Source organism: Canis lupus, chromosome 11, assembly GCF_048164855.1.
Source record: "Canis lupus baileyi chromosome 11, mCanLup2.hap1, whole genome shotgun sequence".
Taxonomy (NCBI): domain Eukaryota; kingdom Metazoa; phylum Chordata; class Mammalia; order Carnivora; family Canidae; genus Canis; species Canis lupus.
Window position 1 is genome coordinate 16,086,619 of NC_132848.1, and position 13,617 is coordinate 16,100,235.

The 13,617-nt window shown below is 41.4% G+C and overlaps 1 protein-coding gene across 1 annotated transcript in view; it reads left to right on the top strand.

The window, feature by feature from the left end:
• Nucleotides 1-13,617, top strand: part of TRHDE (thyrotropin releasing hormone degrading enzyme) — a 371,390-nt gene that overhangs the window by 267,749 nt on the left and 90,024 nt on the right. Inside the window, exons 8-9 of the mRNA XM_072843285.1 lie at nucleotides 11,914-11,979; nucleotides 12,603-12,790. Coding sequence (XP_072699386.1) covers nucleotides 11,914-11,979; nucleotides 12,603-12,790 — 254 coding nt within the window. The remainder of the gene's footprint in view (nucleotides 1-11,913; nucleotides 11,980-12,602; nucleotides 12,791-13,617) is intronic.

Sequence of the window (13,617 nt, forward strand, 5' to 3'; positions counted from 1 at the left end):
TTGGACGCTAAAAACCATAGATTCCCAGGACCTCATTCCCCATAATCAGTCATCTAAATCTAATCAAGGCAGGAATACAGATTGCAGATTCCCAACCTTGAGGGTCTGTGTGCTGGAACATACCACTCCTGGCACATAATACAGTAGCAAAACCAAATTCATTGTAGGTATTTCAAACAGAAAGGGATTTAGCATCGAGTATATGAATTTTCTAAAACTGTTGGGAGGGTTTGAGGAGTAAAGGGCGGAGAAGCTACTGATAGGCTTCAGAAAATCAACATATTTAGCTATCACAAAGACAAATACCCATACACTTGATGTTGTTCTAGTTAAGTTTTAGGAGGGACCGAGATTAGATGGGTTTGTTTAATCCACAGTCTTTATCCAGAAGTGCCTTGAAAGACTTTCTTCAGTAGGCTTTGGTGACACCGGGGTCTCCTGAGAGTGGTCAGAGTTCATTCCATCTTCAACCCAAAATACTGTTTAAGTATTGCTGAATCTTCCAGCAGTTCTTATACCTGTATTTCCTGGGGATCTTATTGTGTAAGTGTGTATTTGTTAATTTTCACTCACATGTAGTAATGCTTATGCATATAAGCAATAAAGTAGGATCTATTTCTTTTACTTTGTTTTTAAAATTTATGCTCCTATAGCTCAAATCCTCATTCTATATAAGTACTATACACTTGTTTCTGAGGTAATTCAAGTAATGATTCTCCTAGATAGAATTTTTTTTTTACATGGCATTGAACTTTCTTATTTCATTTTTACTTGTTTTAATCTCCTAGTTATATTTTCTTGTTTTCTCTTACTTTTCTGGAAATAAAAGAATAAAGCTATAATTATGAAATCCTCAGATAACATCGATTGGCTCAGTAGCTATTAAAAAATAATTATTACATAGTACTATTGCTTTTTCTTTTTAAACAAAACAATATTGTTATAATGATTTGAACCTCGTGACACCATTCTTCATGTTATTATGAGTCAACACCAGGGAATTGAAATCGTGAAGAAACATCATTATTAAGCTTGTTATAAACTCAAAACCTGAAATCCATGTCAGAAAATGAGTTACCTTCTTGCTCAACCAATGAGAGTAATTCAATATCATCTAAAATGTAGTTGAATAAAAAGATTTCTCTTGATTAGTATTTAACTGCTCTTTTCCATAAGGTAACCCAGAACAAGATGTTTGGCTCCAATTATCAGGGTAGAAATTGCTTATGCAAATCAATGTAAGGCAATGAGGTGTGGATAAAAAGCAAAAGGGAAATATCATTATTATTGGTTTGTGCTCATAAAATTCTGATAGCCTGAAGGTAATGACAGGCACAAAGCCAGAGGGATTATTAGTAGCAACAACATACTCAATAACTTGTGTTCCAGTGAGAAGTTCTATGTTAACATATGTACACAGGATTTTTATTTGATAACTTCCGGCTTGCATTTCTGAGAGAGCGTTTGCTCCATTGCATGTAGATTTTTCAGAAAAATGAAAAGTCATAGAATAATGGAGGAACAGGGATAGTGTGTTGAAGTTCATTTCCTTGCTAAAGAGATGGTATTGTGTTTCCATCCAGATGGTAGCTGAATCATGCTTAATCTAAAATGAATAACCACAGACAGATTTTGCTCAAATTTCTCCATATTTCACTTAAGTCACTGGGCCGTTTTAGTACACTATAGGTAGAAAGGTTAACACTTCACACTAATTTGTTGTGATATGATAATAATGTTATCATTGCTGGTGTTTTTAACCATTGGATTTGACCTAATTAGTATTCGATTTATTATAGACCTAACTATGAAGCTAAGATCATTGAGAATGTTAATACAGAAAAAAAGTATTAATTATAAGGAAAGATTCCATGGGTTTGAGAATCAAGAATACTATCTCTAATAAAAAAAAACACTTTAAAAATAAAACAGCAGTAGTTATTCATATTTCTTGGAGAGAAATAACTTCTATTTCATCAGTTTCAACTAATTTGTTTATGTTCGGCTATTGATTCAGTCCTTATCATTTTGCCTGAGTCCTCAATGTTGTTAACTGGCCACAATGACTACGTAGCATTCACTAAAAAGCCTTTACTATTAACGACATAGATCTCTGTTTGATCATCTGGTGGGCATTTACTCAGCTCAATAGGAAGCCTTAGAAAATTATATTTAGTGGTTTTCTTTTACTTGTCAGTTAAGGGCTCAGGGTATTTTTTTATTTTTTTATTTTTTATTTTTATTTTAATTAATTAATTAATTAATTAATTTATGGCTCAGGGTTTTTTATACATTTTAGCTAAATAGGGCTGCTCCTATAAAATGATGTCCTAGATAACTTGATTTTAAAGGTATCTGTGAAATGTTTAGGCACCTTTGGTTGATGAGTGGCTATATTTGTATGGGGGTATGTGTGCAAATGCACGCCAGTCTGAATATGCAAGCCCTTGTGTACACCGATCTGCAAAGTGTCTCTCATTCCTTCAGCACCTACCATTTGATGACATTGCTGGTGCAGGATACATAAGCCTGCCTCACAGGCATCTGTTTCCCTGACCTATTATAACTCCCACATCAGCAGTTTTCTTTCTTTTCCTTTATTAATTTCTTTTTCTTTTATGTTCTCTTTTTGGAACTTTCATGTAATAGCCTAGAATTACTTATCTGGCAACGTTGTAAATTGTGATGCAAAAAGAACCCTCCTGAGTGGGGAAGATGATTTTTCTCACTACTTGTATTTTCCTAACTGGTTTTACGTAGGTTCTTTTTTTTTTAATTTATTTTTTATTGGTGTTCAATTTGTCAACATATAGAATAACACCCAGTGCTCATCCCATAACTGCCATTACATAGGTTGACACCAGATGGACCATAATATCTTTAGTTTTTTCCTTGTGTGTGAACATCTCGATCACTTTCCAGTTTCTGTTAAATAAACTCTACTGTCATGGTCTTCAAATGATAGGTTTTCCCATTATATTTTGGTAGTCTCTTTATATCCATTTCTGTAATCTTATCAACAATTTTCTTTTTTTCTTTTTTTCTTTTATTTTTTTTTCATATCATCAATTTTCTTCCAAAATGTTAAGCCAACGTATAGTGGTAGAAGTAAAGTTCGAAAGTTCTCTTTTTATAATACACTAAGCAAACAGCTTTAGGTGTTATTTTCAAAACAATTTTCTTACTAATTTAGTAAGTAAAAAATTACCCCATTGCTATCTCAATGTATTTTTTTTTTATCACAAATGATGTTTGAAAACATTTAATATATTCTCTTGCATTTTACTCTTTGGTGACATAATCATCCATGTGTTTTACCCATTTGAAGATAGAAGTTTTACTCTCATTTTCATGATTTTGCATAAGTGGCTATATAATAAGAATATCAAACCACAACATATTTGCTACATATTCTTTTTTCCCCATGATATTTAAATATCTTAGTTATTATTGTGAAAAAAGCCCATGTTATAAATTAGTGGCTTAGGAGGAGTGCTAAAGACCCAAGCTATATATTTGGGAAATGACTTACAAAAAGTTCAATCAAATGCATTCAAAACACTTGATCTACCTCTGTGTTTCTATCATGGAAGGGAAGGCTCCGGGCTAGTAGGACACGCAAAGAAATGGTGATGTTCATTTGTCATATTGAATCTCATTTCCTTTTGCAATCACTCTCTTATATTCACCTATTCTCTTCTGCTCAAGGCCTCTCTCTGTGATTATTTTACAGATCATTTTTTCCCCCTTAAGAGCAATAGCTCATTATAGCGTTAAGATCTTCCTTTGATGCTTTGTGCCAATAAACCAAAATTGTGATTTCACCTCCTGCACCAGCTGTGCTTAGTTTGATATCTGCAGCACACGTTGCTCCCCCATTAGGCGTGTTGGGTTGTTCATTTATTCTGCACAAACTTATTACATACCCACTCTCTGAGAGACACCGTGGCGAGGGTGTGCTGCACACCCCAGATATGGCCTCTGATCCCATGAGTCATATATAACAGGGTAAGATTGGCCCTGAGTGGGAAAAAAGCAAATGCATATATATTTACTAAATGTGAGAAATGCTGAGAAAGAAAAAAAATAGAATGCTAGAGAGTGCATATGGGTGGATGGGCCAGGCAGTCTTAGGTTGGGTGGGTAGGATCTCCCCCTGGAGAAGAAGGCACGCATACTGAGGTCTGAAGCATGAGAGAAAGCTGGAGGAGGATGGAGATCATTCCAGAAACACGGAAGGGCCCGTGCAAAGGACTGAGGGGAAGGACTGAGAAGGTTCAAGGAGAAGAAAGAAATCGGAGGCTGAGTGGAGTCAGTAAGGATGAGGGCGCAGGGGGCGAGGGGGCAGGAGGGAGTCGTGTGGTGCAAGGACATGCCCTGAGAGGGCTGGGGGTTATCTGAGTGCAGCAGGGTGCTGTGAGCAGTTTCAACCCAGGGTGTGATGGGGTTCTGCTTACAGTTAGAAGTTAGCTGGCAACGTTTGTGAGTGCATTGGGAGGGGGCAGGAGGATGCCCGGAGAGGAAGACAGGGAGGCCAGTGGAGGTTCAGGGGAGAGATGGCGGTGACCTAAGTGCACAGAGACATGGGGGAACCCAAAGGTTCTTTCTGGAGGCCGAATAAATGCACCTAGGGATAGACTGGGAGTAGGATCCACAGCAGAGGTGAGGAAGGGGGGATACGGAAGAGTGGGTGGGAAGTTTCTGGGGGGAAAGCCTGAACAAATCCCCGCGGGGCTGTAACAATAGGGCTGAGCAAAGAGTAGGGCCTTGGGGCTAGAGCCGCAGGGGATGCAGCCAGAACCCCAGGGCTCGGTGTCACCCAGGTCAAGGGGAAAGCTCCTGTCCAGAGGGGACCAATGAGGGTAACTGTGCTGGGAGGTGGAGCTAAGAGAGAGAGAAGAGGTCCTGTGGCAGCGGGTATGGTCCATGGCACCCGTGGAGTGGGTCGGGGAAGAGCGGGGACGCGTCTGCGGGCAAGCAGGTCTGTGGAGCGCAGCTTAAAGACATTCGATGAGGAAGGAGATTCGAAAACCAGGGGAGGTGGGTGGAGCGGGATAAGGCTAAGGAAGGTTTTGTTTGGGTTTCTTCTTGAGGATGGGGGACAGTTGTGTGAGTTGGGCTGAAAGAGGAGGGGTCAGGAAAGGAAGGCCTGACGGATAGATGCTAGAGAAGTATGAGGTGACTGGGACATCACGTTCTAAGGAAGTCTTAGAAGTCCCTCTAAGCACGATCCTCTTCCTAGCTGGTGCACAGCGTTTCCCGTCCTAGAGCCCCTGGAATGAATGTGGCTACTGTTGGAGGGGGGTCGAAGATGTTGGCTCCATGGGTATGTCCCCTGGGGTCCGGCCTTAGAATGATTAGCATTCTTGGTTTTTGTGTGGTCAGCAGCTCTGCACGGGCCCGCTGTGCTCTGGATCCCTTTCCCAAGTGAGTCCCATGCCCACTTTGCAGTAGAAGAAGTTAAAGTCCAGGGGATCTAGGTCCCAATGCTACATCACACGGCCAGCCTGATTCCTGCCTCGTTTGCTAAATAGACACAGTTGTCTTCTCCGTCGAGTTGCGTTTCCCCCGACGAGTCAGCAGCAGCACAGCCGCCAGAGTAGAGGCGTGAAAGCAGAAAGGGTCATGGATGCGCCCTACGGTCCTGGGCACCCTGGCTGACCGAAGGCCATGCATCCCGACCAGTCGGGATACACTTTGTCTAGTGTGTGAGCTGCTGCGCTCTAAGTCCCTTTTCCAGGCCCTTCAGGAAAAGCAAGGCACGACCTCCTGTTTTATAAGTAGATTTATTTTACGTCTCGGTAATATTTCCAGCTAGCGGCAGAGGCGAGGCGGGGACACTGAGGCACCTGCACACCCCCGTGGACTTGCGGTCACCCCAGTTCTGTGACAGGTGTAGGAGCCCCTCAGCCCGCTGGGGTCACACAAGTCCAGCGGCTGCAGTGTCACCACACCCCTGGGGACGCTTCCACCTGCCGCGGCCTTGATGGCACGACACAGAATCACTAAACACAAGATCCGTGGAAACAAAACCGGGGTGGAAATAGGCTGTTGTCTGTCATTTAAGACCAAGAAACAAGGATCTTTTATCTGCTTGCAAGATGTTTCGATTAGAAATTTTCCAATTTCCTGGTATGTTCTCACAGTCCTTCAAGAAAGCGTACTGATGTCACAAAATTATGCTTGTTACGTGGGTAATGGGTTTTTCACACATGTAGAAATCCTTTTTGTTCCAGAGAAATATCTGAATTCTCCTCGAAGTAAACAACCTGTGAGAGTAAATCTAGGTAAAAGACACATAAAAAAATAAAAATAAAATTGCATGAGAACGACGATATAACTCATTTTATTCTACGTATTTAAATAACTTCCTTTCCTAAATACCACTTTTTTTTTTCTTTTACTGTGTCTGGTGTCCACACAGTCCTGTACCTTGAAAGGTCTAGTGTTGGTTTTTCTTTTTATCGGGTTTCCTACTTAGGAACTCGTTGTGATTTAAAAATAAAGGTTTACCAGTCATTGATAGCTTTTCTTTTTTCTTTTCTTTTTCTTTTTCTTTTTTTTTTTTTACATTGATAGCTTTTCATCATTGGTTCCTATCTAACAGAATAAAATGTAAAAATTCTCTTACTTTTGTGTGATGCTTTTCCAAGCTGTGCTCCTTGGTTTTACTTGGTTTCATGACCTCTAGCCATTTTTCAGATAAAAACCAAAATACTATCTCAGTCTGCAGCCCGGCTGTCTGGTGTGTGTTAGTTGGTCATCCGTCACTGGTTTGGTCTCCTGGTTGCTGTTTCTCAAGGTCGGAGCACCTGGAATCATCCTCTGAAGTACACAGCCAGCCTTCAGAGGGGTTGATCCAACCCTTGTGCGGCACTGCTTTGATCCAACGAGCTTTTAATCCACTTTCTTATTGTCCATGGGTCCCTTTAAAATCACCCTGCTGTAGTAATGCACCCACTCACAAATATTTCATTTCTCAACTTTAGGTTCCCAGTTTAAAAGCTCTTGTTCTTTCTTTTTTGCCTTCTTTCAGACAAAAGTTTAACACAGTTTAAATTTTATTGTTGTTACCCTCGGTGTGCTCCTGTCTGGGGAACTTGTATACTTTTTCTCCAATCTTCTTGTCTGCCTCTTTTTTTTTTTCTTTTTTAGCTTAAGTATCTACCCCCTTGCATCCCTGCCCCCACAACCCTACTGTTTATAAAACAATGAAAGCCTAGAAGGTTTATTCCATAGAACTGGGTGCTCTTTGCTTTGCATTTTGTGTGAGTTGCATGAGAAAATTTCTATTTTTCTTTCTAAGGTCACCAAGAACATTTAAGACGTTTGTGTTGTTTTGATCAAATCCCCCATTAGTGTTGTATGAGTCAGGGTTTGGGGTTGCAAGCAGTTGAGAGGAACTCTGGCTACATTAGGCAGAGAGGAGTGTTTTTGAAGGGTGTAGCCCTTGGAATCATTGGGAAGGCTGGAGAACTGGGCTTACAGAGCTGAGGAGGACTCAGATGTTGGGAAACCTCACCGAGGTCCTGCCACAGGGATGGCTGGTTCAGCTGCTGCCATTAGCTCCCTCCAGAGCCACCATCACAGTGTCACCATCACGGGGGGTCATCTTCCCATGGGCCCTACTTCCCTGCACTGATCCTGCAGGAATCACAGCCCTGGGATGAAGTATCTGCTCCTCTGGGACCCGGGCTCATGTGCCTGCTTTAGCTGCCTGAGTGGGGGGGTCAGGGGGGCAAGGATTTATGGTTTGGTCCCTTCTAGAGTGAGCGGGACGTGGGGCCCTCCCCTTCCTGCAGGATACCATGGGCAGTTATTGCCCCCATATCAATGTGGGGTTTCAACGCTGGGAAGCCAAAGGGATGACAAATGCCCACTACAAATTTTTTGAGGCACAATTGTTCTTAATAGAAAGGAACGGTCTTTCAGGCCCCTGCTTTGGCCTTTTTGTCACATAGTCGGAAAAACCAATGCCCACATTTGCTGGCATGTCCCCAGGCTGCACTTGCAGGTAGAAGGGAGCTGGCTGCCTGGGTGCCCGGGGCCCGGACTTGCCCATGTCGTTCCCCCGGGTGCCTGATGCTGTAGTGGCCGGCGGGCCAGGTGGTGGGCTGATGCCAGACCCAGGGGGGGCCCTGGGTCTTCCCGGGGAGGAGTGGGTGCCCTGGGCCACCAGCTGAGCTCGGGGCCAGCGGGCAGAGTGAGGCGGGCCCAGGCCTGTGGCGGGGCTGTGCTGTGTCACCCTCTTACAACAGGAGGCACAGATCTTGGCAACACGCAGGTGGCCCCAGGGTGGAGCTTCTACACCGGGCAGCTCAGCACACACGGCCCAGCCGTCTGTGGGCCCGGGTCTCGGTGCCGCCAGCCGAGGGCCCCCCCCGGGGGGGGCATCTTTATTCCACGCAAGCGGAGCATCATTATTCCTCTTCTCCTCATTACTTATGAGTCCCTTTGGCTTTTGCATGTGAAGGACTATGGCTCGTGTCACCTGTCAGCAAAGAAAGTGACATAAAGGTGGCCCCCAGCCAGTGGTGCGGCCCTCCCCAAGAGGGCAGGTGGGGGCAGCAGCTACTGTGGGGGAGAGGAGGACTCGGGGGGAGGCGCACGGGCCTGGGGGGGGGGGCTGCTGCCACCGAGACCGCGGAGCTCAGCTTCCAGCAGGTGTCAGGTCGTGTCGGCAGGTGCATGCACAGTCCTGGTGGCTTGTCCTTATGTATTAGTAGCTGGTGATGATGGTGATGATGATGATGATGATGATGATGCCATCGACCCTGAGATGAAATAGAGGGCAGCTCACACAGGGCTAAAAAGGAGGCAGGTGGTATGATTTGCACGTGCTCTGTCCTTGGTTACCTTGTCAGTGATGCGCTTCCTTCTGCCGCTCTGTTTCCGACTGGCCACCTGAAGGGATTGAAAAGCTTACGGCGGGGCAGCCCGGGGTTGCCCAGTGGGTTAGTGCCGCCTTCAGCCCCGGGCGTGACCCTGGGGTCCCGGGATTGAGTCCCGCATCAGTCTCCCTGTATGGAGCCTGCTTCTCCCTCTGCCTGGGTCTCTGCTTCTCTCTCTCTCTCTGTGTCCCTCATGAATAAATAAAATCTTAAAAAAAATAAATAAAAAGCTTACACAGCTGATGTCTGCTGAACACTTGCTGTGTGCTTGGCCCGCGTCACTGGCAATACTGCCCAGACACTCCACGCTTCATGCCCTAACATAAACCTATGAAGCAGGTACTATCATCTCCCCATTTTATAGGCATGAAAACAGGCACAAGGAGGTTAAGCGACTCGCCAAAGCCACGTAGCTGTGCGGTGTTGGGGGGGAATTGGACAAGGCCGTCACACTCCCATTCCATACTTTATGTAGATCCTTCTGCTCAAAAGGCCCTCAAGTTTTAATCAGTTTATAATTTTGGTTTTGTCCAAAATTCGAGTATCATCCATGTTAAGAATAACATGAATATTCGAGTGGTCATCCATGTTTTTGTCTTTTCAACAGCTCCTCTATTTCTGAAATTCTTTGTCTAGAGAACCCTTAATTCTTTCTACAGTTAATATTAAAATATTCTTCTACTTTATATCATAATGTCAAATCTACTGCCGATTGACTTTCATACACATACATATAATCATAAGTTTCCATTTCGGATTCATAACCGCAGCCCTTTTCATATTCATCAACTTGTAGGTTTGAAAGGAACTTAAAATCTTCTTATTTAATTGCACACCAAACGTTTGAATTCATCTTGTCAGGCAGTTTTGGTGCAAAGACTACGGTTTTAGTTGCAGAGACCGTCCTCCACGAATCCCATCTCAGTATCTGCTGTTGTTCTCGGTAACCTCCTCTCCAGCACCGTTCCCCCAGCATGTGGAAGCCACAGGCACCTGCAAAGCACACCCCACTTTTTGTGGAATGAATGAATACATAAATGACTACCAAAAAACCACATTTACTATTCTGGAAGCTTCTTTGTAATTCAACAAGGACAAAACACAATTTCCTTAGCTTAGGATAGGACTACTTTCATGCAAGAGGATGGGTAAAATAACTAAGGAACACACTTGGGAAGTGTTTTAGTTCACTTTCTCTTTGTTTGGAAGGAAAAAAAAAGAGTTGACATGTGTTAGAATTCCAGTAACACCTGAAAATTGGGACTGCTGGGAATCCAAGAAGACGCTTTCTGCCCTGACTTCCGAGGCAAGCAAGTCAGATCTGCTTCCTAAACCTGGATAATTGCCATTTCAGCCCACATGAAATGTAAATTTGCACTTTATTCTGAATTGGGGAGGGAACCAAGAGCTTGAGTTGATGATCAGTATTGGGCCAACGTCAACTCATATCGTGAACAGCTGGAGTTTTAAGATCTGTCTGTGAAGAGAATCCTGTAGTTAGGTATTGGACCTTTCAAAGTCCGTGGGGGCATTGCTTTGTTCCCTCTTTTGGGATTATCCTAGCAGCGCTATCTGTAAGCCAAATCCAATAAATAAATAGTTCTAATATTGATACTTTTAAAAATTATCGCACCACTAAAGTAAAACTCAAATTTGTGTTTCAAAATTCATATCGTTTCCGGATTTATCCATGTAGATGCTAAAAGATCCATTTAGATCCATTTAGAGACAATGCTGAGAGTTAAATCTGATATAATTTATTTAAATCCTAGTCCCTGAGTTCTAATGGAAAATGGCTCATATGGCATATTCAAAGCCAAGGGTGGAATTCGCATTGGTTATCGGGGTTGTATTTTTTCAATAAAGTTATTCATAATCCCTGTTGACAATGATGGATTTGTGGTTGCTAAGGTAGTGTTGGGCATGACAGCTGTAGTTTCTGATTAGGTGGGAGTTGCCATTTGCTCTGCTGGGAGTTGCCAACAAAGCTGAATCTGTCACAGGTGCTACAATTTGTATTTCAGAAAAATGTCTTCCCCAAGTTTAATTATCCCCAAAGTATTCCACTCTACACAAAGTACTGAAAAGAGTCAGCGATTTCTTTTTTTTCATTTTTAGTACTGTGATGTAAATGAGGACTTTTGTCTGCCTACCTACATGTTGTAAAGAGGATGGAATTTCACATGGAGGAGACCCTCTTTTTTATAATATAAAACACAGTTTTCTATTCATTTTTGTACTTTGGATTCAGAAAAAGAATAACACCAATTGGCCATCAGCAAGTAACATTCAGTGACGTACGTAGACCATGCTTTGTAGAAGGGAGCAGCCATGGGGTACACAGAAAGTGTGTGGGTTTAACTACTAGTGGGGGAAAGTTGGGAAATGGGAAGTCTATACTCAAAATATCAAATAAACTCAGGATTAACTTTTTCTCGTTAAGTGTGAGTATATGTTTCAAGCTCATGGAAGTATGTCTCTTTTTCTGGATTAGGCAGCCTGTCCTTTGCAGAGACTAGGGAATCTGACAGCTTGTGGAGACAGTCCTCACTCTCTTGGCCTTTGCCAGTTCCTCTTCACACCAGCATGTATCAGCCAGGTTTCTGTTGTTGTTTTCTCTTTTCCCTAAAACAGAATTTTTTCCGACACTTCAACAGGGAAGCCTGACGGAGGAGTTTCCCCTAAATATTTCACTGCAGAGGTAGTCTCTATAAAACTGCTTGAGGCCGATTTGCTAAATTAGAGGAAGGCCTTTGATCCTGGAAATCCAGAAGAAGTGATTATGGCGATGAAAATAATTTTTAATAGACCAGTATCGTTTGATGACTTAATTAAGGAATATGTTATAGTTAAAGCTCTTTGGGATATTTTTAAGTAAGATTCTTCACCTTTTTCCATGTCTTTGTCTTTGTACTAATGCAATTCTAACAAATGGAAATGGTTAATTGAGTCGGGAAATCAGTGTGTTTACTGGAAATGGCTTAGCCTTCAAATTGTAATTACAATTTTATATTCTTTGTAGGATTATTTAACCATTCATAAGTATGGCAATGCAGCCAGAAACGATCTCTGGAATACACTGTCAGAGGTAAAGTACAGGAAGCTTGAGTGCCAAAACCTTTTCTTGAATATTTGAATTGAGTTTATAAGCCATTCATAACTTTTATTGACATTGGCAGTTGTTTTGAATTTTTATATTTCCTCATATTGCTTTATCACTTTGTTTTTGATATCTTATATTATAAAATGGGGTTAAAAATTAAACTGCAAATGATTGTAAAAAGTACCCTGTCTACTTTCAAACAAGACAAGACTTCTGAAATACAACATGCATATGTTGTCAGATATTCACGTTTGAGAGAAATATTGATATTAAAGTAGTTCTTACTATAGGTGAGTAACAAATATTTAAATTTGGTTCTAGACATACTGGGGGTACTTAATGATGCTGCAAGTACTTGTTTTAACAATCGACTGTGTTTTATCTTCCATTAAGTAAAAACTTTAATGCTAATAAAGCTTTTATTTCTCTACATGATGCTTGACTTAAGGCAAAGAGATTAATTTTACTAACACGTTATATTAGCTTCACCGATTTTACATGTTTTCATACTTAAGTAAATCATAAAGGTAAATATAAAAATGGTTTAATGTTAATTATATTTATAATTCATGTTTATAAAACTAATTTATACAATTTGGGTTATGAAGGCTTTAAAAAGGAATGGGAAATTTGTAAATATACAAGAAGTGATGGATCAGTGGACACTCCAGATGGGTTATCCTGTAATCACCATCTTGGGGAATTTGACGGCGGAAAATAGAATAATAATTACCCAACAACATTTTATCTATGACATCAGTGCTAAAACTAAAGCACTCCAACTTCAAAATAACAGGTACGACACTCTTTAACATGAAAAAAATTGCTTTTGTTCTTAGGTTTCACTTTGCATTTTTAACATTTCAGAAAGGATTGCTAAGATAATTATAAAATGTAAGTGAAATATGGTTTTCATTTCTTTATTTACATATGGTGTTTTCATTTTCATTCCTCTTTTACTCCTATTTCCAGATATTTTAACCATCAAAGTGACAGCACACCAGTTATTTTGTTCAAGCAGAGTTTAAATTATCATGGTGATTTAGAAAAATATGTGGTTTTTTACACTTCCCTGTAAATGGTTGTTGAATTTAATTCAAGAAAGTAAGATGCAATGAAGTCAATTAAATAGAATTGAGCAAACTGAGATTTATAAAATAGATGAGAATAGAAACGAACAATCCAGGAAGACTAATTAAAACAAACAAAACCACTAGACTGGTGTCTGAGCCAAAGGAACTCAAACCAGATCCGTTTTTAAATGGTCTAAGTATCAATGCTACTTAGCATCAAAATATGTTCTCTTCCCTCAGTTTCCGTGTGTAAAACCACTAAATAGACAACATACACAGAATTTTCATTTGTTGTTAAACTTTCTTTTGAAACTCTTAATTACTGGAAACAGCATATAGTGTTTCTTCTCTATTTCATGTTTTCTCTCTCTCTTTTTTTAAGATTTTATTTATTTATTCATGAGAGACACAGAGAGAGGACACAGGCAGAGGGAGAAGCAGGATCCATACAGGAAGCTCGATGCAGGACTCGATCCTGGGACCCCAGAGTCACGCCCTGGGCCACAGGCAGGCGCTAAACCGCTGAGCCACCCAGGGATCCCCCCTATTT